General features: G+C 45.3%; 1 protein-coding gene across 8 annotated transcripts in view; it reads right to left on the reverse strand.

The window, feature by feature from the left end:
* The window catches only part of EFCAB6 (EF-hand calcium binding domain 6), a 243,243-nt gene that overhangs the window by 194,657 nt on the left and 22,107 nt on the right, over positions 1–26,479 (reverse strand). For 5 of the 8 annotated variants that reach the window (XM_042993473.1, XM_042993474.1, XM_042993471.1 and 2 more), the window contains 3 exons: positions 24,883–25,028; positions 17,773–17,984; positions 5,281–5,369 (listed from right to left, as the gene is read on the reverse strand). In XM_042993473.1, coding sequence (XP_042849407.1) covers positions 5,281–5,369; positions 17,773–17,984; positions 24,883–25,021 — 440 coding nt within the window. In that variant the 5' untranslated portion in view covers positions 25,022–25,028. Of the gene's footprint in view, positions 1–4,551; positions 4,646–5,280; positions 5,370–17,772; positions 17,985–23,126; positions 23,289–24,882; positions 25,029–26,479 lie in introns of those variants that run through there. The other 3 variants (XM_042993476.1, XM_042993475.1, XM_042993478.1) reach the window with 3 other exon arrangements.

The raw sequence follows: 26,479 nt of genomic DNA on the forward strand, positions 1-26,479 counted from the left end.
GACAAAGAGACTGAGGGAGACGAAGGTCGTGGCTGGAGAAGTGGAGGTGCCGGGTCACACCCCACATCGCACCCCTCCGCTGCAGTCCTGTGTTCTGACCTCTAAGGGGTCCCCAGTCCACTCCAGGGGCACTCTTTGCCACGCGGTAAAGGACTCCGTGGTGGATGTATGTCTGTACCATCCCCGTGGCTCCCTCTGCTTTTATTAACTGTTTTCTATCTCACATTATCCACGTATCTATCAACTACTTCAGAGCCCCTCTTTGGAACAATCCGAAGCAGAGAAGCCAGGAACGATCCACTTGAAGGAAAAGCTCTCTGGACAAAGCAAAGGGAGGACACAGCGGCATGAGGCCGAGGGGGCCGGAACTCAGCACGTCCCAGCTTTGCTACTGGCGGTGGCCACGGAGACCAGAGCCCGCCCGGCAAGGGCAGGGGGCACGGGTGAGTGCAGGGATGGAAATGGATGCCAGCTCTGCGGTGCTGTGGCCATGATAAGGAAGCTGGACTTCATACTGGGGTAAGCGGAAGACGTTGGAGCGTTTCCAGCAGAAATTAACTTCATTTTACGTTGGAGGAAACTGAGGCTGGGAGGGGTAAGTGCCCAACTTCAACAGGGAAACTCGCCAGGAATCCAGACTTGTGGTTCTATATCAAATGTAATATTTTTCATGTCTTAATCATGTATTGGAAGAGACACAAAACACTATTTTGAAGAGAGGTTTCAGACTTAAAGAACAAAAACAGACAAATGCCTGTGTACCCACCGTCAGCTGGAGAAATGGAGCAGCGGGGGTGTCCCCGGGAGCCCGGTGTCCCCGGAGCCCGGTGTCCCTGGAGCCAGGTGCAAACTCGCTCCCCATCTCCCCCTTCCTCTCTCCCTCCCTCTCCAGTCCGCAGGGCGGCTCCTGGGCCCAACTCCCCTCTGGCCCTCTTCCCTTCACGGCTGTCTCCCCTACACTGCGTCTTGCACCCCTGAACTCCATCTTTCTGTCTGCTTCAGGAGAACACGGCTTATTATCAGTTATTAACTTAGCGGCGCCCTCTTTCTTTAGTGTTTCTTGGAATGGTAGGTCTTGAAACCCTTTCACTTTTTAACCTTTCTGTAAGCCTGTATAGGTTTTTCTCTTAGTGGAGTTTACTATTTGTTACCTAGTCAGACAATCTTTGCCTTTTAAGTGGAACATTTATTACAATCACCAATACATTTGGAATTTCTATTGGTTCCGCCCTATTCTGCGGGCTTCTTGCCTTCTTTCGGTTAATCCCATTTTTAGGATTCCATCGACTTGTTTGCCTCTAAACACTCCATGTTTAATCTTACGGCAGTTGTTCTGGAAATTATAACCTGCATATTTTTCCAAGTCTAAAGTTAATCAAGATTTCTCATCTTCCTGCTGGACAAGGTAACAACTCGAGGACATTTTATGCTAGTCCCTCCTCTCCGTGTATATATTGCTACTGTCGTGTATTTTAATTCTCTTCTATTTTTAAATTCCCAAAGCCATCGTTACTCTCAGCCCTTAGTGCTTCCTGAGGTCAGCGGGTGTTGGATCCAACTGCACACTCACTGTCCTTTTTGCCCTTCACTCTTTCCTGCATCGCCTCTAACTGTCCATCCAGGAGCGTTTTCCTTCCACCTAAAAAGTCCATCCTTTAAAGTTCTTTCACTGGATCTAATGGGGGGGCCAAATCCATTTTTGTTTTACAAGGTCTTTATTTCAATTCTGAAAATACCGAAAGATATGTTCTTTATATATAATTCTAAGATGGCAATGATTTTCTTTCCAGACACTGTGATCGTCAATTCACTCCCCTGGCATCCCTGTTGCTGTTCAGAAGTCACTTTTGTCTAGATGTTGCCCTCTGGCTTCTTGGCAGATCTCTCGGTCTGGGGGTAGTTGCGCCCCCACCCCCATCTTTAATCCTGCTCGGGACTTCTTTGGCTTTCTGAGTCAGCGGGATGGAACCCTCCCTCGGTTCTGGAAAGTCCTCCGCCATTGCTCCTTCAGGTATCACCCCATCCCATCTCTCATTACCAGCTTCATAGAGTTCCAGTTTCATTTCTGTGACTCTGTGCTGCGTTCTGGCTAAGTTTTTTTCTGGCCGGTCTTCCAGTCCACTTATTTCTTCTGCTATAGCTAATCTGTTTCTTGAACTTACTGAGTTTTACATTGTGTTTATGAAATATGACTTATAGATAGAAAAGAATATGTATTTTCATAGTTTAGTTATTATTAAGGCAAATGCCTACTTAACAATCACCCAAATCAAGAGTGAGAGCCAAACCCAAAGGCCCCCGACTTGCCCTCCTCCAATTGTAGGGGTTCCTTCATACTACATGTGTGTATAAAAATAAGAGGCATGCTTTGTAGTACCAAGAAAGGATCTAGTTGAAAGGTGACCTTGAACACCACAGGCAGAGGGGACACATGTTTCTCCCTTTTCCACATGACCTGACATCAGTGCTTGAGTTTATGCTATGGCAAGAAGCGAAAAGGGCCCCGGTGTTCCCACAGAAAGAGACCTTACAGATTCTGGGCTGGCAAATACTTTATTCCCCGTGCATGGGAGAGGCCTTCCCACTGTTTCAAACCAGGGACACCAGTCTCAGTCTATGGTCGGTCCCCTAGGCCAGTCTGGTTTCTCCTCTTGCTGCCTTTCCTCTCCTCTCTCTGATTCTGCTGCTCCGCAGTTTCACTGGGACATGTCTACATAGGCGTTTCTTTTCATTTGGCTGGCGTAAGCTTCTCAGCCGTCATCCTTTTCAATCTCTCTCTTCCCTATCTTTTCCCTGTATATCTGGAAATCCAGTAAGAAATCTCTTGGCCTTCTCTTTCTCCCCACCATGTCTCTTACACCTGTCCTCCATACTTTATCTGTCTTTGTCTTTCTGGGTGGCCTTCATGGATAACTGCTTTGGAACTACTTTCCACTCCACTAATGCTCCCTTCGACTGTGTTTAATCCACGACTTTCACCCAGCCACTGAATTTTATAGCTACAATTGTTACTGCATCTTTCAAGTACCAGAAGTTCTGCTCCGTACTTTTCCAAATCTTTTTTTTTTTTTTTCCCTTTTGGCCTCTTCTTTCGTATTTATATGCTGAGTCCATTCTTTCATTGTTCTGAACATTCTAAAATAGTTTTAGATTCTATATTTGATACTTCCAGTATTTCGAGCACTTGGATATCTGATCCTAGGGGACATTGCTTCTATTGGTTTGCCAACCTCATTCTTTGTCTCTTCATATGTTTTCAATATTGTGTGTGTGTGGTCTGATATTACTTGGCACTTTGTGGAAATTCTTTAAGGGCTAGGTCGAAAATGTATTCCTCTACAGAAGGCCACACCCAGGCCAGGACCAGTTTTAAGTGAACTACTAGCCTGAGACTTCTCAGACCACACAGGTGGCATTATTTCAGGCACAGACTTGCATAAATACTGACTTACTGTACTTTGCCCAAATGCAGCATGGAAAGAGGTAGGTTTCCTTGTTGTGCCCTTCTGTGATGCAGATTTATATTTATAACTTACCCTTACATGAGGGTTTAGGTGTCCTAACTTTATATGTACTGGTCTTCTGTTGGGTCCCTCCACCTCAGCGTCTGTCTCCTGTCCCCTCCACTCTAAATAGCCAACCAAGCTGAAACACACATCCACCGGGATGTAGCGAATACTCTCAGGGCAAAAGCTGGCTTTCGTCTCATTTCATGTTGGCCTCTAAGGAGTCCTCGCTTTCTGGCTAGCTCACTAATGAATGAAAATGCACATATATGTTTTGCCTTATATCAGTCAGTTTAGTTGTTTCCAGTGGAAGTGCGTTCATGGATATACCCTACCATATTAACAGAGGGTGCATCTCTGTTAGCTACGATTCACTGTCTCCAACAGCAAAAAAAAAATTCAGCCCCACGGGTTAAGTCAGTTTTCAGCTAAACCTTTCAAACTTCGTTTAAACATTTAGCCTTTTATATTTAAGGAAGTAACTTGTGATCCTTTTCATCTCAAGCTAATCATTAGACTGATGTTTCACAATTAAAGGAACAAAAACAAAAGACAAAAAAAGAACTCTCCTGCTTTCGGGTTTTCTAGTTGTTTAGCTTTTCCAACAAATAACATTCAAATGAGGGGACTGTCTACCCAGCAACCTTATCACAGATGGGGACTGCTTTAGGTTAGGAGCATCAAAATACAGTTTATAAAGCAAATAGTCGTTCTTTTGAATAAATCTGGAGATGATCTCAGCCCAACACTTACGGACCATTAACTACACAGAGCACAGAGCAGTCCCCGGCTACCTAGGGATTAATACTTCGTCACTCGTGTTGGCGTTGCTGCGCGGATTTTTTTTTTTTTTAATTGTGATAAAAAATCAAAAGAAACAAACCAAACCACACGCACAACATAAAATTTCCCACCTTAATCATTTGTAAGCGTGCAGTTCATCAGTGTGAAGTATATGCACGCCGTTGTGCACGTCTCTGAAACTCGCGCCCGTTGAACGATCCCTGCTCTGCCTCCCCTCTGCTGCATGATTTCTTATACCTACGCTTGCGTCCACGACTGATTCCATCAGGAAAGCCATCACGCCCAAACTTGCTAATGCTTCAGGATCAGAGTTAACGCTTGCAACGGCACAACTCCTGAGAAAATGAGGTTTATTCATTGAGAGTCAGATAATCTGAGGAATTTGTTTACTAAAATGGCCTTTCCTGAATCACATGCCAGAATCAAAGAACCTTCCAGCTGATAGAGACGTGAGAGTTCATACTCTAACACTCCCCTTTTGCAGGTAAAGTGAGCGAGCCCCAAGCGCGTGCTACAGTTACAGAATCCAAGGGACCTCTTTAAAAAAATATTTCATTTCTACCTCCTAAAACACGATCGCTTTTGAATGAGAGACATTAGAAAGAAAATAAAAATGAACAAATTTAAATTTTGCATCTTAACATGTTTACTTCAAAATTAAAATGTATTATTTCCAAACCTGAAGTACACTGCACATAATATATATTAGCACTGTCTTAATTTGTTATGTTTCCATTTCCAACACAGTATTATTTCTTTTGTTCTAAAACGCATCCTACATTGAGGCTACTAAAGACTTGTCTACATATACGTTTGACTGGGGATTAACTCCATTAAATTCTATATGGACAAGCTCTACCAACTCATCTTCCACACATATCTGTTGACCTGATTAGCTCTCATGACCTCATAGCCTCTCTCTTGTCATTCCATAATTCACATTTTCGTATGAGCAAACGAAACCACTTACCTCTTTATAACATTTATATGTAGGTCCATCCCACCGAACCTGGACAGGAATTCGAGGTAAGGAATGGCACCGGAGCTGGTGAGGGGGATCTACATTCAAACAAGAATGACAGCCCGTTAGAGGATTCAGATCCAAGTAGTAGACCGCACAGGAGTTCTCATGGTGTAGGACAGGATGCCATCACAGGGGTGGGTATCTAGGAGGCACAGCTACTTCACCTAGGTGTCTGAGTTGACATACATCCTCAATAATCTGGGTACAAATAGCATAAATGCCAGGCCAGTCTGTGATCAGTTAAAAGTCAACAAGTTGTCTACAAAATTACCTGAAATCTAGTTCTATCTAAAACATAGAGTAAAATTAGGGGTGCCTGGGTGGCTCAGTTGGTTGAGTGTCCCACGCCTGATTTGCGCTCAGGTCATGGTCCCGGGGTCATGGGGTCAAGCCCCTCCTCAGACTCCACACTGAGAGTGGAGCCTGCTTAGGATTCCCTCTCTCGCCCTCTCCCCCACTCACAGGATCTCTCTGGAAAATAAAAATAAATAGGGGTGCCTGGGTGGCTCGGTCAGTAGAGCATCTGACTTCGGCTCAGGTCATGATCTCATGATTTGTGAATTGGAGCCCCACGTCGGGCTCTGTGCTGACAGTCAGCTTGGGGCGTGGCGCGTGCTTCGGATTCTGTGTCTCCCTCTCTCTCTGCCCCTCCCCCCACTTGCGCGCGCGCGCGCTCTCTCTCTCTCTCAAAAATAAACATTAAAAAAAAATAAAGAAAATTTTAAAAATAGAGTAAAATTAGTAGAAATATGTTCTACTATACATTTTATATGTACTTATATATGTATATATGTATAAATGTATATATTATATATATATATTTTTTTTTTTTTCCCCCAAAAGGGTGAGGCCACAGCACAGGTTTACCGTCTGAGGGTCATGTGAACTTTCCGTACATTCATATACTTTTAAGGTAGAAAAAAAGCCATTTTTAAATAAAAAATTCTATAAAGGACATTATTGGGTCAAGTGGGTCAAAACGGGCTATAGATTAAAGTAGTATCTCAGTGTTTCATTTACTAACGTTGATTACTGTGATTATGTAAGAGAATAGTTCTTCTTTTTAGGAAATACACAGTGAAGTTTTTACAAGTAAATAACCATAATATAAGCGGCTGCCTCTCAACGAGTTCAGAAAAAAATTACGTACACCGTGTATATGCCTTGTACACCGTTTGCGTCTCCATACAGACCACACGTAGATAACAAAAGATCACAGGAGAAGCAAATGAGAGTAAATGTTCCCAACTGGCAAATCTGGGTAAAAGGTCTATGGGTACTATTTGTACTATTCTCATTCTTCCAGATTTTCTGGAGGTTTGAAATTACTTCTAAAGAAAAAGTCTAATTGTTTAAAAAGTGAAAATAATTATCTCCCCCAAAAAAGGATTCGGAAACTGAAGTTAAGACGTGTAATCAGGGGCGCCTGGGTGGCTCAGTCGGTTGAGCAGATGACTTCGGCTCAGGTCATGATCTCGCGGTCCGTGAGTTCGAGCCCCGCGTCGGGCTCTGTGCTGACAGCTCAGAGCCTGGAGCCTGTTTCAGATTCTGTGTCTCCCTCTCTCTGACCCTCCCCCGTTCATGCTCTGTCTCTCTCTGTCTCAAAAATAAATAAACGTTAAAAAATAAAAATAAAAATAAAAGACGTGTAACCAATACAGATATATTTTATGAAGCCTCATACAAACACACAAAGTACAATTTCCCATACAGCTGAGCGGCTCCCACGTCTATACAGTCAAGTTTGATGTTCACTTAGCCCTTCAAATTCCAGCCTCAAAGCCTACACGGCTACCTCAGTCTTCCCCAAAGGACAAATTTCTCTTTTCTATTTAAAACATGTATGACCAGAAAATGGGACCAGAGGGAGAGTGGCTCACGGTGTGGGCCTTCGTGAAGACGTTTCCTGAAAAGCACATGCGTGATTTCTATTTCAGATAGAGTATTTATTAGGAGATGTAATTTTGGGGTAGACACCTCAGAGTTTGCCTAACCCCACAGAAGAAGGGCGAGAACAGGGTGTGTGTGCTGCTCCAAGACAGGAGGCCTCATGATTTGGGGAGTAAGGCTTCATGACAAGGGGGGAAACGTACAATTGCAGAGCTCATACCCAACAGACGGGCGCAAGCACTACCCTTGGTGTTTTACAGGAGTTAACTCCTCTAGTCCCAAAACCAGCTTCTGAGGGTGTGGTCGTTTTCCACATTTCACAGAACAGGGATGTGACCTCCCTGCAAGGCACTACCATTAAGTGCCAGAACTCTCTGTGACTCCAGAGCCCAAGTTCCTGTCACTGTGCTAACCACCCTGCCAAGAAGGAAGGAAGGAAGGAAGGAAGGAAGGAAGGAAGGAAGGAAGGAAGAAGGAAGGAAAGGAGGAAGGAAGGAAAGGAGGAAGGGAGGGAGGGAGGGAGGGAGGGAGGGAGGGAGGGAGGGAGGAAGGAAGGAAAGAAGGAAGGGAGGAAAGAAGGAAGGGAGGAAAGGAGGAGGGAGGGAGGAAGGAAGGAAGGAAAGAAGGAGGAGGAGGGAGGGAGGAAGGAAGGAAGGAAAGAAGGAAGGAAGGAAGGAAGGAAGGAAGGAAGGAAGGAAGGAAGGAAAGGAGGAAGGAAGGAAGGGAGGAAGGAAGGAGGAGGAGGGAGGGAGGGAGGAAGACGGAGGGAGGAAGGAAGGAAGGAAAGAAGGAAGGAAGGAAGGAAGGAAGGAAGGAAGGAAGGAAGGAAGGAAGGAAGGAGGGAGGGAGGAAGGAAGGAAGGGGGGAGGGAGGAAGGAAGGAGGGAGGAAGGAAGGCAGGAAGGAGGGAGGGACGGAGGGAGGGAAGGAGGGAGAAAGTCCATTAACCTATTGAAGCTTTTGTCACATTTCACATTGTTACTTATGGTCTAATGAAAAGGCTAATGTGGCAGATACATTTTTGCATTATGTCCAGCCTCCAAAGCTCAGTCCATTAAACAAACCGAAGAATCTAGTCTAGAAGGAGAGGCTCTTTGCTAAGAATTCACTTTTTCAGTATTTGTGATTCTGGCAAACATGTTTAAGAAGCGTAACCACCCAACGATGAATCACTAAAAGTAAACTCTCAGACTGGGGTGGGGGAGGGTAGTGTTTAAATCCACATCCATCATGTCGACAAGTGTCTTCAGAGACATCTCTTTCCCCAACACAGCACGACCTCTGGGACCAGACCACAGCTGTGGTTTTCTTCTCTGGAATCTCTTTGCCAATTCAACTTCTTTCACAAACTTTTTATTAACGTTCAGAGACGTTAATAATCTTAACGTCTTCGTTAAGTGAATCTTCGTAAAAAGATTCACTCTACCGTCAGTGGAAACTAAGGTACAGGGCGATGCCCTGCCAGCAATGCCACACCGTTCTTGCCCTGATCAGTCTCCAAAACTGTCCGACATTTAAACATTCTCGACGTGGTGCTTAAAATAAAATTGAAGCTGAAGTGAATTCACTGTAACTGGAAAACTCTTACCTAATGTTGACAGTGAAATCCCCCTGAAATATTTTACCGGTTTCTATGTTTCCGGTTAGGCTTACATTCACTATTGGAAAAGAGATTCGCTGGTAAAAGATCTAGAAAAGTCACCCGCCCTGTGAACTCCAGTGACTGGAAAGAGAAACCCTGCTCTTCATTCCCGGTGAACTTGGCCTCCTAAAAATGCACCCCATTCCAGCCTCCTCGGTTTACACGCGGTCACGGGAGCTCGAGGTTCTAGAAAAGCCATGCTTATTCTTTCAGCTAGGCTACCAGGGCCTGGTTTTTAAAGTCTCTGAATCTCTACAGCTCTCAGTGACTTCTCTTAAAAACAGATGTAGCTTTTAAAAACGGATACACATTTCACATTTTCTGTACTTTTCCTCTTCCTGCATAGCTGATTAGCTTGGGAAGGTTGTCAAAATTTTAAATTAACATTAGATCATGAATATAGGGAGACATTAGCAGGAAAAATATCTTAACTCTCCATTTGGTATAAATAAAGTATCAGTCAAATCAAGCTTATGAGGAAACTGATACCGGGTTTGCAAGGACAAATGTTCCTTAAAAACAAGAGAACGGTACCAGTTGCCCTCACCCTTGGGGGTGCAAATCCAAACCGCAGCGAGTTACCACCTCCCACCTGTCAGAAGGGCGGAAATCAACAACACAGGGAATAACAGGTGTTGGCGAGGATGCGGAGAAAGGGAAACCCTCCCGCACCGTTGGTGGGAATGCACACTGGTGCGGCCGCTCTGGAAAACAGTATGGAGGTTCCTCAGAAAGTCAAAGATAGAGCTACTCTACGATTCAGCAACTGCACTGCTAGGTATTTACCCAAAGGACACAAAAATACTGATTTGAAGGGATACACACACCCCGATGTTTACAGCAGCACTGTCCACAACAGCCAAACTATGGAAACAGCCCAACTGATGAATGGATAAAGAAGATGTGGGGTGTGTGTGTGTGTGTGTGTGTGTGATGGAATATTGCTCAGCCATCAAAAAGAATGAAATCTTGCCTTTTTCAATGATGTGGATGGAGCTGAGAGTATCATGCTAAGCGAAATCAGTCAGTCAGAGAAGGACAAATAACCATATGATTTCACTTGTATGTGGAATTTAAGACACAAAACAAACGAGCAAAGGGGAAAAAACCAGAGGGGGGCAAACCATGAAACAGACTCTTCACTGTACAGAACAAACTGATGGTCGCCAGAGCGGGGGAGGGTGCGTGTGAAACAGGTGATGGCGATTAAGGAGTACACGTGTCATGATAAACAGCGAGTGCTGTATAGAAGTGTTGAATCACTATATATTGCACACTTGAACTGATACTACACTGTGTGTTAACTGCCTGGGGTTTAAATAAAAACTTAAAAACCGAGAGAGAACATGACCACATGACACGGCAGTTCTACTCCTAGGCACGTACCCTGGAGAAGTTAAAACATATGTCCGCACAAAAACTTGTACGTGAATTTTTTTAAGTTCATTTATTTATTTGGAGAGAGAGAGAGAGAGGGCACATGTGGAGGAGGGGCAGACAGAGAGAGAGAGAGAATCCCAAGCAGGCTCCACGCTGTCAGCGTGGAGCCCAATGTGGGGCTCGAACTCGCAAACTGTGAGATCGCGACCTGAGCCAAAATCAACAGACGGACCCTCAACCGGCTAAGCCACCCAGGTACCCCTGTACGTGAATTTTCATAGCAACGTTGTTCACAAAGGCCAAAAAGTGGAAGCACCCCGAAGGTCCATCAGCCAACGATAAACAAAAGGTGATCACGATTCGGCCATAAGAAGGAAGGGAGTACTGATTCATGCTACAACACGGATGAACTTTGAACACGTGATGGTAAATGAAAGAAGCCAGACACAAAAGATCATGGATTATATTACTCCATTTATAGTAAATGTCCAGAAGAAGCAGATCTACTGTGACACAAAATATATTAATGGTTATCAGGGACTAGGGGAGGGGAAATGGGGAGTGACTACTAATGAGTACGGGGTTTCTTTTGGGGGTGATGAAAATTTCTAGAACTAGACAGTAATGATGCTTGTATAACCCTGAATATACGGAAAACCAGTACCTTGTAAATTTTTAAATGGTGAATTTTATTATAATATAAATTATATCTAGGAAAGTTTTTAATAAAAATATAGATACATGAGTGCCTGGGTGGCTCAGTCAACTAAGCATCTGACTCTTGGTTTCCGCTCAGGTCATGATCTCATGGTTCCTGCGATCGAGCCCCACATCAGGCTCTGTGCTGACAGCGTGGAGCCGGCTTGGGGTTCTCTCTCTCCCTCCCTCTCTGCCCGTCCCTGCTTGCACTTTTTTTTCTATCTCTCAAAATAAACAGATTTTTTAAACTGTGGGTACAGTCAAAAGTGACACATGAAATCATTGATACGTATTATTTGTGAAATTTTTAGTTAACGTGAATAAAGGGGAAACTTTTTTTTTTAAGGAGAAAAGGTTTTCATCTTTCTTCTCTCTTCCCTGCTTTCCTGTTCCCTCCCTAATAAGTCAGTCCTAGAGTCTGATGGGGCAGAGAAAAAACAACGTCTGCCATGCTGGGGGGACCATGGGAGTCCAGAGCAGGACGTGACCCAAGTGGGGTGAAGAGAGCATCCACACGCGAGGGCGAGGCTCTGGGGATGGGAGATGATCACACACCAGGGAGACTGATCGAATAAGGAAATATACTAAGAATAACAAAATCCAAGCTTCTCGTCGTGTGAAAAGGCAATTGCAAATATGAAAAAGCAAGAAAATTAGAAAGAACCCTGAGAGGTAGGATTAGAATTGGCATTACTTGTGTAGACTCGTGGTTTTCAATAGAGAGAGAGGTTGGTACAGAAATGAACGGAGATGTAAATGCACGTATACATGTGTATTGGGGGGAAATGTACCCTTAGAGCTCTGCCCACCGAGAGGCCTGGAGTGCCATTCCAGTGGCAATGAGCAGCCCCAGTGCCCAGATTCTGGATTCTGAATTTCGTTTCCATTGAAAGGACCAAAGCTATTTAGGGAAATGGATAATTCCAGGACTGAGGCAAGGAAAGTACAGATGAGTTTGGAATATTTTATATTGGAAACGAAGGAAGTGCTCTGAGAATGATAGAGGCATGCCAAAAGGACACAAACCAGCAGGAGGGGGCTCCTACTGGTCAAAGTAGAGGCAATTTAAAAATCAAAATAAATGAAGAACGTAATGGATCATAACCACTTGATAAAAGAGGAAGTCTTGAGTCCCTGCAAATATAAAAACAGTAAATGAATAAATGAAAGTTCGGTAAGGAATGGAATATTTACATAGTTTCAAATTTTCCCCACAAAATGCTTATTAATTACAAAGTGGATAAAGAGTACCTTACCATGAAAAAGCCTGACATTTCCCAGTATCCCACAGATACTCAAGTGATCAAAGTGAACATAACAGTAACAGGACAAACTAGGATCACAGCGCAACCTAATAAAACACAGTGAGAACACAGCAGCATTTCTGCAGTACTCCCGCCCAAAGATGCAAGCCTTGATCTAGTCGTAAGGAGACAGGAGATAAACTCACACCGGGACATGCTACACGCTGCAATCTTCCGTGTTAAGGTCCGGAAAGCTAAGGAAAGACTGAGGAACTGTTCTAGACTGAAGGACACTGGGGAGATACGACAACCAAATGCAATTCGTGATTCTGACCTGGATCATACAAGACCTGCATGGAATGACTGGCAAAACCGGGCTGGGTCCTGGGGCTGAGACGGTAGTCATGAGCTCATGTTAATATCCATGTTTCGGTGGTCAGATTGCAGTTATGTAGAACGCTACCCTTGTTTTGATTTTTTTTTTTTTTTTTTTTTTTTGAGAAAGAGAGAGACAGAGAGCGAATGGGAGAGGGGAAGAGAGAGGAGACGCAGAATCGGAAGCAGGCTCCAGGCTCTGGGTGTCAGCACAGAGCCTGACTCAGGGCTCTAACCGATGAGCCGTGAGATCATGACCTAAGCTGAAGTCGGATGCTTAAGGGACTGAGCCACCCAGGCGCCCCAGGCTATCCTTGTTTTGAAGGACACACACGCTGAAATATTTGGGGTGACGGGGCCGCTTACTCCCAAATGGGTCAGGGAAAAAAAAACTGCTCTTCCCGCTAAACTTCCAATTTCTCTGTAAATTTGTGACTGCTTTTAAAATCTGATGAAGCAGAAGTTGTGGTAGATACAGCTCGTAACAGATCAATCTCCCGCACAAAACAACTATAAACTGGCAAATACGAAAGCAGGAAGACTCTGGAGAAATTCAAAACTCAGGAAAAGGGACAAGTATGGAGGGAGTTTCCCATTCATAAAGGCTTTGAGCCTAAGAGTAAGCCACAGTCACTCCCCAGCACAGCAGCTAAAACCCCAAAAGAAAACCCAGTCCCTCTGGCCTGAAGAACCGGTGTGCAGAACCTGAAGCAACCACGGCCACTAAAAATGTGAGGGAAGTCTCAAACAGGAGAGAGGAGGAGACCCACTTGCTGTTCTAAGTTCTGTCCAAGTTTCCAACGGATGCCCGAACCAGGCATGTGCAAGCCGGACTCAGAGACCCACCGAGAAACAAAAGGGCCAAACTCAGATGCAAGCAAATGCTCACTGCCGGCGAGACACAGTTTGCAGGTTAACTGCCGCCAGAGCAGGAGCATCGACAGTCTTCAGAGAAATGTAACAGAATCCAGTCTCCACAGCACAGTATTTATAGTGTTCAGCCCTATACTGTCTGATGTGCAGCCACAGTCACATGTGGCTGTCGAGCACCTGAACCGAGGCTAGGGCAGCTGATGAACTGAAGCTTTTTATTCATGTTCATTAATTTAAATTTTAAAATTAATTCAATGAGGAGCACCCGGGTGGCTCACGGTTAAGCGTCCGACTCCGGCTCAGGTCACGATCTCGCGGTCCGTGGGTTCGAGCACCGCGTCGGGCTCTGTGCTGACAGCTTGGAGCCTGGAGCCTGCTTCGGATTCTGTGTCTCCCTCTCATTCTCTCTCTCTCTGCCTCTCCCCTGCTCATGACTGGAAAACTTTGAAGTACGTTTGCAACGACTAAGTATATGAAACTTGTATTTTAATTATAAATTTTATGAAATCTAAATATAGATCAAGTATTTCCAATGGAAACTTAAGTGTGTAGACTGAAGTCGGCTGTGAGTATAAAGTGTATAGCAGGTTTTGAAGGCTTCGTACACAGAAAAGAATGCAAAATAACTACTGATTGTCGATTTTTAATAGTGATAACATGTTGAAATGATACATTTTGGACACGTTCATTAAATTAAAATATTCAAATTAATTTCACCTATTTCTTTTCAGGTGGCCATTAAGACATTTTAAGCTACATGTGTGAGTCACTATATATATATATATATATATATATATATATATATATATACACACACTATGTATTAAAAAAAAATTTTTTTTAATTTTAGTTTGAAGTAATCTCTACACCCAGTGTGGAGCGTGAACACAATCCCGAGATCAAGAGCTGCGTGCTCCGCCGACTGAGCCAGCCAGGCACCTCTCACGCTGCATTTCTATTGGGTAACACGGGTCTGGGATGTAATCCAAATACAGTAAAACCTTGAGTTGTGAGTAATTTGTTCTGTGAGTGTTCCGCAAGATGAGCAAACATTTCTAATAAAATTTTAACTTGATAAATGAGTGATGTCTTGCAATATGAGTAGTACGTGACATCGAAAGTCACATGATCACAACTGAGCCAATGGTTTCTCTCTCTCTCTCTCTCTCTCTCTCTCTGTGGGATTGTGGGTGATTGTCTCCCATGCTCAGATGCTCAGTCTCAGGCCGCGGTGTTTGGCAGAAATCAGTGATTTTTCAGAACGTTGGAAGGTGCCCACCACTGGCACCAGTGTATTTTTGGTCACTTCGAGGCACCTACAGACAGTCCTTTGCTTTTCCAGACAAGAGCAAGCTTAGGAATGCTTTGCTTCCTTCTAGGTCAGGCTGCCTGCAGATAGAGACCCTTTCCTCTGCTGCCTAATTGCCAGTCACGTTATATATGGTATATGATAAGAGTTTATTAATGCTCTACTATAGTCAACATCCGTGTGAGCATATACAATGGCCCCCACACAGAAAATGATTGAAAAGAAGGGTGCGAAGAAGAAGAAGATGATTACTATGGAAGTTAAGACGGAAATCAAGAAGTATGAACAAAGTACATGAGTGGCCGAAATTGCAAGATATTATAAGAAGTCTGCGTCTACATCTTGTTACAGAAGAGGAGGAGGAAAAGGCAGAGGAATCCTCACTTCAACTGAGATTATGGACACGTGTAAAATGGGGGAAACAGCACAAAATTTTGTAGAAAAGCATCACCCAAATAAGGCGATAGCAGTGCGAGTGACAAATCTGTTGAATGACAACGCAATGTCACACTTCTGTGAAACCCTCAAAAGAAGGCAAAAGCAAGTGTTATTGGATATATTCCTTGTTAAAGTTGCATGAAATGAAAAAGATTCCATTGAGCCAATAGATATGAGTGATTCCGTTAGTGACAGTGAAAGTCGTCCTACACAATAACCCTCCTCTCTCTTGTCTCCTCATACCAGCCAAGAAGGTTTTCAAAGGTAAGTGCAGGGTAATTTGTTTATTTTGCTTTATTTTTTCTTTATTATTTTGTATTATATTACAGTATTGTCATCATTTTTATGTGAATATTTTTGGGTTGTGGAACAAATCATCTGAGTTTCCATTATTCCTTACGGGGAAATTTGCTTTGATATACCACTGCTTTGGACTGCAAGCATGTTTCCAGAACGAATTATGCTCACAAACCACAGTTTAACTGTACACTCAAATACAAAGAACTAGAAAAATGTGACCCTCGTTGAGGGAAAAAAACCAATGCAGGCCAACCCTGAGACAATCCAGACACTAGAATTATCATTCAAGGACTTTCTTAATTTTTATTTTAGAGAGAGAGAGCACAAGTGGAGGAAAAGGGCAGAGGGAGAGAGAGAAAGAGAATCTCGAGCAGGCTGTGTGCTCAGCATGGAGCCCAACGTGGGGCTTGATCCCACAACTCTGGGGTCATGAGCTGAGCCGAAATCAAGAGTTGGATGCACAACCAACTGAGCCACCGAGGTGCCCCTCACTCAAGGACTTTAAAACAGCTATTTTAACCTTGCTTAATGAGTTAAAAGAAATACGCCCATAATTGAAGAAAAAAATGTAAGCATATGAATAGAAATTGTAAAAAAGAACCAAATGGAAATTCTAGAACTGAAAAACACTATATCTAATATTCAATATTCACTGGATGAGCTTACGAGCAGAACAGAGATGTAAAGAAAGAGCCACTGAACTTGAAGACAGATCAACAGATCTTATCTCATCTGAAAAATAGGGAAAAAAAGATTTAAAAATGAACAGAGCCTCAAGGGTCTGGGGACAATACCAAAATGTCTCAGAGAAGATAAAGGAAAAATATATGTATTTGAAAAGAATGGCTACAAACCCCACATTCAGTGAAAAACAAAATTAAAGGAAGAGAAATCCTTGAAACAGTACCATGGTATGCTCAAGAAGAAACAACAAATAGGTCTACAATTTCATTTTAAATCAGCCAAAGGAAGAAGAGCCAGTCCCTGAGATTAAGACTAGAATTCAGGAACACCCGAAATTCTCTGGTCTGTTTGTTTTCCTAACACATAATTCCCCTGTGGTAAAAGAAAGCAAACTGAGTTGGGTGGAGGTAGTCACCAAATTCTAGAAGGAAATAGGCTTTTAAATACTATAAAATGCCAGACTCTGATGAAGAAGTAATGAATGAGTAAAAATATGTACATTTGTGTGTGTGTGTGTGTGTGTGTGTGTGTATGTGTGCGTGTGCCTGTGTGTGTGTGTGTACGAATTAATAATTGGGTTATTGGGTTGGAAGGCACACTACTGATATTCCCAGCCAACTTTTCTACTTTATATTATGACATCGCTCCCTATGGATTTATTTTGAGAGTGTTTAATTACTATTGTATTGTGCATTCCTTTTTTAAAGGCCCTGAGGGCTCACCCACCAAATGTTGACTATTTACAGCCCCCTGGTATGGTACCCCACCGGAAGGCCCAAGGGCCTGTCCTCCATATCCCTCCCCAGGTAACTGCATCTTCCCTGCTGCAAACCCTTGGCCCCCTACGGCTTCCAGGACAGAAGCCGAACTCCTTTGCATGGTACTTTTCAGGACTGGCCCCCCTGTCCACAACTTGACACGTATCCCTTTGCTTCTGATACAAACAGCACTACCCAGTTCTCTGAATAGACATGCCATGCTGAGTCTGACATGCATGATTTCACCTGGGCTATTATTCTCTCTGCCTAGAATGCCCTTCCGTTTTTCATCTGGCTAATATCCACCCCTCCATCACAACGCGACCAAAAACACCGCTTCCTCCCCAAAGCCTTCTTGGACAACCCCCCCATTTTTAGGTAACTCTCCTGCCTGTGATGCCCACGCTTAGCAACACTTGCAAATACGTCTCATGGGACCGGGACGCCCTCAAGGGCAGGCCTGCGTCTGATTGCTCTGCATTGGGTCCAGCATACAGTAGGTGCTCAATAACCATTCAATGCAAGAACAAATGCCAAAATACTGACTTCCAAAATATGAGTTGACCAAATACTCTTTATGTGGAAGCCTTAAAAACAAAAAAAACAAAAAAAACAAAAACAAAAACTAAAGGAAACAGCTGCACCAGTGGTCCACACAAAACATGACTCGCGTCCATGTTGATCACCCCACATCCGCCAGATTTAAACTGAATTGTGAAAAATAAACAAAACTTGAACCACTCACTTGGAACCGTGGGGGGAAAAACCAGAACACAATGCCCGCTGCAGTAACCAACCCCATCTTTTCCAGAACTGGGTTATTCTAAGTCGCTTGTGCATACGGTACCTGAGCCAGGACATCTTGAAACTGTTCTCTTGTGAGAGGCATCAGGAAGGTTGTGATAATTCTTTTCAGCTCACTCTTCGACACTGTCATGTTGTGATTGGTATCGAGCAGCTGAAAGGCCTTTCTCAACTCGTCTCCCTCATCGGTAATTTTTTGAAATAAAATCCGTTTGACATCTAAGAAGGACAGTATCGGATTTGCAATAGCGGTGGCTGTCAAAGAGATACAGTTGTTTATTAGACGTGCTTAAAGCAAAGATCTCCAAAACCACTTCACTGCGGACTAGGATCCCACAAACTTCTAAAACACTCTTTCTTCTACTGTAGCTCACTTTACGCATCTAAGCGTTGCTTGACTTGCAACGGCGAATCTACGGCCATTTTTTACCTCTGAAATCTGGTCAACATAAAATAACAGTAATCACGTTAAAGAGAAAAAGCAAAGCAAAGATAATCTTCCCTGTCCAGGACATGTATCATTATAAGCAAAGAAGATGGTCTTCAGAAGAAAATTCAATTAGAACAGTATCATTTCAAATAAATCTTCAAAATATCATATTCACTTTTCACCCCCTTGCCACTTTTTTGAGGGGAAAACGTGTAACTCTCAAATCTAGATCATTTCCCTTTCCAAGACAAGGAAGGGATGAGAATGGCTGGTCCCCTGGAAGGTAATGAAAGAATGTCAGAAGGTGCTAAATAAGTTCCCGGAGGCCGGGGGGCTGCACTTCCTGGGAGGAAAAGCAGCCACGTGGGGCCCGTGGCGCTATAGATCCCAGGGGTCCCCGTGTCACCAGAGGAGAGCTGACACACCCCAGCCTCCATCCTCTCTAAGATGGAAACGGCCGTGGGAACAAGTAAATACAGTAAGTACAAATCCTCTCATGGTATCAGTCAGTTTCATAAGCATGAGCACGTGATTGTTCCCTTTTGATAGTTTACAACCTACTCAAGAAAGAGGAGCCTAAAACGAAAGGTAGTTTGGTAAATCTGTTCTATTGACTTATGAGACTGCAAAGGCTTGGTGACTACAGTTTACTTAGTAGCTTTGCTTTACATAGTAAATTCTGGATGTGTGTTAAATGTCTTTAATGTCATTTCTTCTTTTATAAACTCATTCACAAGCAGGAGCCAGGGAAGGGTGATTCTAGTTATTTCCCTTCAAATGAGAATTTCTTATCCAGGTATCATGCCTCTCTGGCATGAGCTTTCACCAACGTTCACCTTCCCTGATGCTCGCCGAGCACCCAGGAAGCCTATGCCAGGTGCTGGGATGCCTTTCGCTCGCCATGCCCACTGCCTCCTTGGGGAGGGGCACACATAACCAGGACACACTGGAGACCTAGAAAAGAGGGTGGCTGGTTTGGGGTGACAGGCTGAAGGTCTCAGGAAAAGCTGCTTACAAGAAAGAGGTGACAACTTCAACTGGAACTTGGTGCTCCCAAGAGTGAGAGAGGCTAGAAGCAGGGGGTACTGTGGAGGACAGCCAGTTGAGGCAAACGGAGGGACAAGCCTAGGAGGCATCAACCCGGAGACGAGACTACGAAAGTCAGCAGGAGCCAAATCCCAGGGGCTCCCATTCAGCTTCATGCTCTGGTCATGGGACACCAAGCTGGGACTTCCATCGAGAGAATGACATCACCCAATTTTCATTCTTAAACTGAATTCTGACATCACATGTAGGAGGGACAGAAAGGGGAGGACCCAGTGACAGTATGGAGACATGTCGTTAACTAACAGCATGCTCAGGCACGTATTAATGGAGGTCTACACTAAGATGATGGGCACGGAGGGAAAAGTAGGAGTGAATGAACGAGAAGTTGAAATAGACCAGGTAAAGTCCCTAGTGCTCCAATGGCAGATCTGTGAGCAAAATAAATGATCATTGCTATTCCAAGCTTCTACATTTACAGGAGTTCGTATATAGCAATACATACTGGAACGGATGAGAAAAAAGTTTATGGGAAAACTAATGAATTCATTTTGGGATCTCTGAGTGGGAATGTCCACTTGAAAGCTGAACACAAACATTCAGAGATCAGAAGTGGGGGAACTGGCCATGTAGAAGCCATGGGGGAAGCACGCCACGAAGAGAAGAAGGGAGCCCTGAGAAACACTGACTTTTAAGGAAGTATAATTCAGTCATTCAAAAAATATGTATTGAGCACCCATCATATTTCAGCCAATGCTCTAGGCACTGAGGTATTACAGTGAACCAGACGGAGGAGATCAGCTCTTGTAAAGCTTAGAATCTGGAGGAAAGAGTAAAGACAAGGAACAGATAATCAATAAATGATAAAATAATGGTAGGCAGAAGTGCCACAAAGACGGTGAGAAAGAACACGGCGAAGAGCCAGGGGGGAGCCGTTTTAGGTGCAGTAGTCAGGGAAGTCCTCTCTAGGTGTGTGATGAGCTGAACCACAACGATGAAATGAGCCAGCCAGACGAGAAGCTAGAGGGGACACAGCAACAGGTAAAGCGCCTGCGCAGGAATGAGTTTGATGTGTCCAGGAAAGCAAAGGGCCAGCGTGGACATGGCATGCGTGTGTCACGTGAGACGGAGGGCAGAAATTGCTGAGATCGGGGTGGGTGGTGCTTCAGTGTCTGCACAAGAACCTGGGGTTGTCTCCAAAGGCAACGGGAAAGCTCGGGAGAGTTCAAGCAGGGCGGTGATCCCCTCTAACCTACGTTGTCTTCAAAAATCACTCCGGCTGCTGCGTAGAGAGTAGATTACACAGGGGCAAGAAATGAGGAAGAAGACCAGAGAGCAGGCGATTGCAAGGGTCCGAGAAGAGGTATCTGTGGCTTAAACCAGGTGGTGGCCCTGGATGTGGGGCAGGGGGGGAAAGTAGACAGATGGGAGGTATAGTCAAGAGACAGAGTGGACGGGGTTTTGCTGATTGATCGGCTCAGCAGGGCAGAGCCTGAAGAAACCAAGGATAACTGGGGGCTGGGCTCGAAGAACCACATAAATGATGGTGCTATTCACCGAGATGGAGAACACCAGGAACGAAGAGCTCTGCTTGGCCGGCTCACGGTTGAGATGCCCATCAGATGAACCCAGGCAGAAAGGTCAGAGAGGCACCTGGAGATTCGATCTGGAGCTCAGGAGGGAAGTCAGAACGGGGCTATCGCTCTGGTTATGCGTGAGGCGTAGAGATGCGGGGACGTGGAGTCAGAGGCTCACCTGGGAGGGAGCAGATGCGGGGAAGAGGACTGAGTAGGAGCCCCCAGCGTGAAGAGACCTAAACATCCCAGATTTCCAGGGGCCCCGCCGGCACCCCCCCCCCCCACTCCGTTTCCGTCCCCGGAATCTCAGAAGCAGCCGATCCACAGGGAGGGGCTGCATGGCTCCACGTGGGCCGGTGAACCCGGTTTCGCCCTCTGCCCACCCAGCCCCGAACTCCTCCTCCGGCCCCAGGGTCACGGAGGAGCCTCTCTTGTCAATTTATGTCTCCAACTTGAAACCTTTTTTGGGGCTTTTCACGTCTAGTTTTAGTTGCTTCCCAAGAAGCACCACCTTTGCAATCAACAATTCTAATTTAAAAGTCATCAGAAATATTGGTTTGAAACTAGGGGACAGTAAAAGGAAAACTCTTTCACGTGCCTAACGCGCCTCCCAAGGTTTGAAAGGAAAGCAGTAACGACACTCACATAATCGGCTGGTGGGAGTACAAATTGATATCATCTTTCCGAAGGGCAAGTTGACAACCTTTTCTGCATCCGTTTAGAATATACAACAGTCACAAGAGACTGTCATTCTCACCCTAACGATGAGAACAAGTGGGATGCTCAGTTTTAAGCCCATCAGAGAACTGAGGGATGCCAACAACCTAAATTCCGGAAAGGGCAAGCCACTCCTCAGAGGGGACGGACTCGGGACCCTTTTACCCTTTGCAGGAGCAGGGGGAGCAGAGCACATTCATTCTCGACCGGGGTGAGGGAAAAAGAACCAACCATTCAGCGGCTGCCCGGGGACAGGTGTGATGGGCTGAGGCCGCGGGGCCTCAGCCACAGGGCAAGTCCGCGCCCGGCCTCCTGAGCCTTCCCGCGGGGGTGGAAGTGGCACCCCACTGCTGGGGACGAGGTACGGGGCTGTGACGGGGCCCGGGTGGGCAGGCTCTTCCCTGAGTGTAAGGCACCTGCTCACCAGAGGCTGAGGACAGCGCGAGAGCAGAGGGGAGTCCCTAAGGCTGAGCCCACCTCAGGGGCCCACCTGCAGAGTGGAGGCAGGCAGGCAGGCAGGGCAGAGACAGGCGTCCTCAGGAGCGGAAAACTAGGAGCTGGGCTGGAGGGCAGAGAACCCCCCACCCCGGAGACCCTCCGAAACTGGCAGGGGGCGCCGTAAAGCAGAGAGCCAACCCGGCAGCCGGATTGGGAAGCGCTCGGACGTCCAGATCAAAGCATTTGAAAACCAGGGGCAGCTGCAACCGAAGCCAGACAAGAGCTCAGTTCGGAGATGAAATGGAGACAGCCCATCTCACTTGAAGCCTGAGAGAAGAGGCTTTCAACAGTTTCTTCTGCTTCCTCCGTGCTCCACACAAATGTGTGCCATTAAGTCTTTTTAAAACTGCGAGACAAGTGAAATGAGAAAAGGTGACCTAACCAAGAGCGAAACCAGAAGAGCCACAGAGAGAACAGATGGAGAAATGATCAGGTGTGTAAAGCAGGAACGGTGAACACGTTCAAGAGATCACAGGCAAACCTAACAACACGCTGAATATACAGGGGATTTCAGCGGGGAAAAGGAAAACTGTTCTTGAAAGCACACCGCAAAGCTGGAAATTAAAAGTATAAGATCAGAAGTAAAAAGAAAAAACTCATTTGATCTGCTTAACCGCAGACTGCACACGACAGAAGAAGAGCCTCATGAATATAAAGTCAGGTCCAGAGCAATCCTTCAGATTTGAACATAAAGCAAAAAAACTGTTTTAAAAGGAAACAGGGGTCCCAGGTCTGTGGTTTGCCCCATGAACAGCACTCATTTAATATGAATTATGCAAGTACGTCACCTCCATGTATGTGCACCACCACGCAGGAGACAGAGGGCAGCCAAACACTTCGCGGTCCCCACCTTCGGGGAGGCAAAAGGTGCTAGGAGACTTTTACTTTAAACAAGAAAAAGGAATTCAGTACTGAGAATTACCACCAGTAAAAACGGAAGGCAAGTGGCCAAAGGGAAAAGCAGGCACTGACGGCACGTAAGGCAGGCGAAGGACTAGTACCTTCCATACAGAGAGAGCGCCCACGAGTCACCCGAAGACCAGCCCACAGCAGGGGAACGGGCAAAGGATATCAACAGGCGGCTCACAAAAGAGGGACAGAAAGCTGGCAAACTGGACAATCAAAGCTCACCTCCCCGTTCAGGAAAGGCAAGTGGACACGACAGAATACCGCTTGTGCGTGAGGCGACGTAAGAGGCGAAGTTCTGGGTTAGGATACTTCGAGGTCAACACTTTCAAGCGTTCCTTGCGGGGATGTCCAGGCACACACTTCCGAAGGCCAATGTGGCAGAGCGCAAGAGCCTCGGCGGGAACGCCCCTCGATCCACGCTGCTCTGCAGGATCAGAAAGGTCAGCTAAGACGCGTCCGGAGGGCACCGGACACGTGGGGCTGCTGAACGGTGTTGGCAGCTGCTGGCCGACCCCCACCTATTCTCCCCTTTTCCCTTGGAAACAGAAATGCTCAAATTTTGGCAGACATTCGGCCACCTAGAGATCTGTATCTCCAGACTCCCGGGTAGATGCCTGTGACCCTGCGATCCACTGGGAGGAAGCACAGTGTCCAGTCCGACTTGACAGGAATGCCTTTCCCCCCTCACAAGGCAGAATTCAGTGCATCCGTGCCTTTGTCCCCTCTGAGGCCTCCTGGCACCTCGGGTTGTGTGCTCGCTATGCTTTCCGCACACGCACTTCCGTTCTGGTAGTGTTTGCCTCAAGCCACTAAAATTCTTTACCCCCGCCCCCCCCCCCGGACTGTGAGTGCCATCAGGGCAGGACCTCTGCTGGGCCCACCTCTTTATCCTCAGTACCTATGACAGTTCTTGTCACATGTCAGGGCTTAGAAAATGTTCAGGAAAGAAGGAAGGGGAGGGAGAGGGGGGAGAGATGAAAAGATATCTACTTTGGGGAAATGATTACGTTGAATTTTACCGCTTTAACACTGAGAGATGCAAACGAGTTTAAAACTTACATCCACACAAAAACCTGCATGGAAACGTTTACAGCAGCTTTATTCATGAGTGCCAAGATGTCTTTCAGTAGTGAACAGATAAGCTAACCATGGTACATCCATGTAAGAGCATATTTTTCAGAGGTTAAAAACTGGGCTACTGCCTCATCAAAAGACAGGAAAGACCTTAAGTGCGTACTGCTAAGGGAAAGAAGCCCGTCTCAAAAGGCTCTATACGATATGATCCCAACTTGATGACATTCTGAGAAGGCAAAACTATGGAGACAGTAAGAAGACCAGTGGTTGCCCCGACTAGGGGCAGGGAGGGATGAATGCGTGGACCACAGGGGATTTTGTGGCGCAGTGAAACGATTCCATGTGATATCGTCATGCTGGACACGTGCCATTATATGTTTATTAAAACCCAGAGGATGCACAACACAAAGAACAACTCGACTGTAAACTGCAGACTTTGGTCACTAACAACATATCAATAACGGCACATCAATCGTAGCAAATGCACCTCACTAATGCAAGATGTCAACAGTAGGGAATGGGGATGAGGAGTAAAGGGGTGTATGGAACTCTCTGGACTTCAGCTACATTTCTCTGTAACCCTAAAACTACTAAAATAAAGAGTCCCTAATGAAGAAAAACTAAGTAAGGAGATATACTAGGGAACACGGTAGTTTTGGAATCACACTGTCTGGGTTCAAATCTTGATCCTGCCACTTTAAAACTACATAACTTCTGGGCAAGTGGTTTGATCGAGCTGTGTCTCCGTTTCCCCATAAAGAATATAGGGACAGTAAGAGAGTCTACTTCATAGCTCTGTTGCATGTGGTTAAATGATATGTGAAGCTTTTGTACAGAGTCTGGTACATACTAAACACACTTAAGTAATATCTACCGTTAGCATTATTTCTTCACGAATACTCACTTGAAGAAGGTCTAAACACACGTTGGAAACCATTCCTTGAATACACTCTACACGGTGAAGAGTGAGGTCTTAAATTCATGAACTTGTGTGTGGGAGGATACGAAATATGCCAGTCCCGTATAACCGCCATTTTGCACATTAAATCCCTGTGACATAAAAGAAAGCAGAGTACATTACTTTTGAGCACACATTACAAATGTGGCCAACCTCCTCCCTATTCCTCTTCCAAAAGGACAGCTGGAGACTCTAACAATGCTAGTCATGACCTTCTTGCCAATGTTTCAAAAACTCTTCTTAAAACGAACACAAGATCATGATTTCAGACTCATTGATTTTAGTGGATCCAATAATTTTCAAAAATGGGGAAATAAGGAAGTTCTTGGGTAGGAAGATCCACCCGCATCTTGACTACCACTGACTCATTCCTTTGGTGGGAGTAATGATGGAAAGTTTGGATTCCCTATGCTCGCCTCAAGTGCCTCACTGCATATCCATCCCAGAGGCAGAGCAGAAGGCAAGAGCACCAACAATGGTTCAGTAAGAACCTCTGAAAATCCTCTCCTCCATGAAGACAATAAGAAAACTGGCAAAACTCGTCAGAACCCACTTTTTCAGAACCCTGGAAATTAACCAAAGGTTTGCAGAAGTCTAGGGAGCCCTTATTCATAAACACTGGCAGAATCTCAGTATGAACACCATGTTTTGTGGCACTTCAACTTCCCCTGCTCCTGTCCACCCCTGCCCCCAAATAGGCAGTAGCCTTGAAACCAACAGCCTGCAATTTCAGTGAAAATCCGGCAGTCTGCCAATCGCTGGAAAGGGGAGAATGGGGTTGGTGCTCCTTCGAGCACCATTACAAGAAATTGTCAAAAGGCATTTGCTGAAAAAAAATCAGAGGCAACTGTTGTCTAGGCTTCTAGCTGCCTAAAGGATCAGATAAGAGATGGAGCAAATAATAGACTAACAAAAAAACCTTAAAGGGAAATCTAGGGAATGAGATGTCCACAGGGAAGCTCCCACATAATCTTGGGAGTCTAGAAAGCCACTCACACATATAGAGCTGTGAGCAAGCCCAGGGCTGTGTGCTTGCTCAGGAAAGAATGGAGCAGGCCCTAAACTCTTACCTTGGGGCTGACCTTGGGGCTCTGCACAAGCAGGAAATGAAGCCTAAGGTAGGTCTCTAAACTGCCCATCAGAGTATTAAAGGAACACTCAAATACACACAAAGAGCCCCTCAGCAAAGACTGGAAGACTATTATTTGCAGGCATTTAAGGAAATCTCTGTCCAATCATGAGCTGATCACTAAACTAACCAATAAGACACTTCAATGGTCATATGTGACAAAAAATACAGACTTTACAAAGTCAGTTTAGAAAAGTCACTATACAGGGGCTCCTGGGTGGCTCAGTGGGTTGCTGTTGATTTCAGCTAGGTCTTGATCTCCTGGCTTGAGTTCAAGCTCTGCACTGGGCTCTGTGCTGAGTGTGAAGCTTACAAGAGAAGAGGAGAGGAGAGGAGAGGAGAGGAGAGGAGAGGAGAGGAGAGGAGAGGAGAGGAGAGGAGAGGAGTCACTAAACAAAAACAAAAATTTAACAA

The sequence above is a fragment of the Panthera tigris genome, chromosome B4 (genome assembly GCF_018350195.1).
Source record: "Panthera tigris isolate Pti1 chromosome B4, P.tigris_Pti1_mat1.1, whole genome shotgun sequence".
NCBI lineage: Eukaryota > Metazoa > Chordata > Mammalia > Carnivora > Felidae > Panthera > Panthera tigris.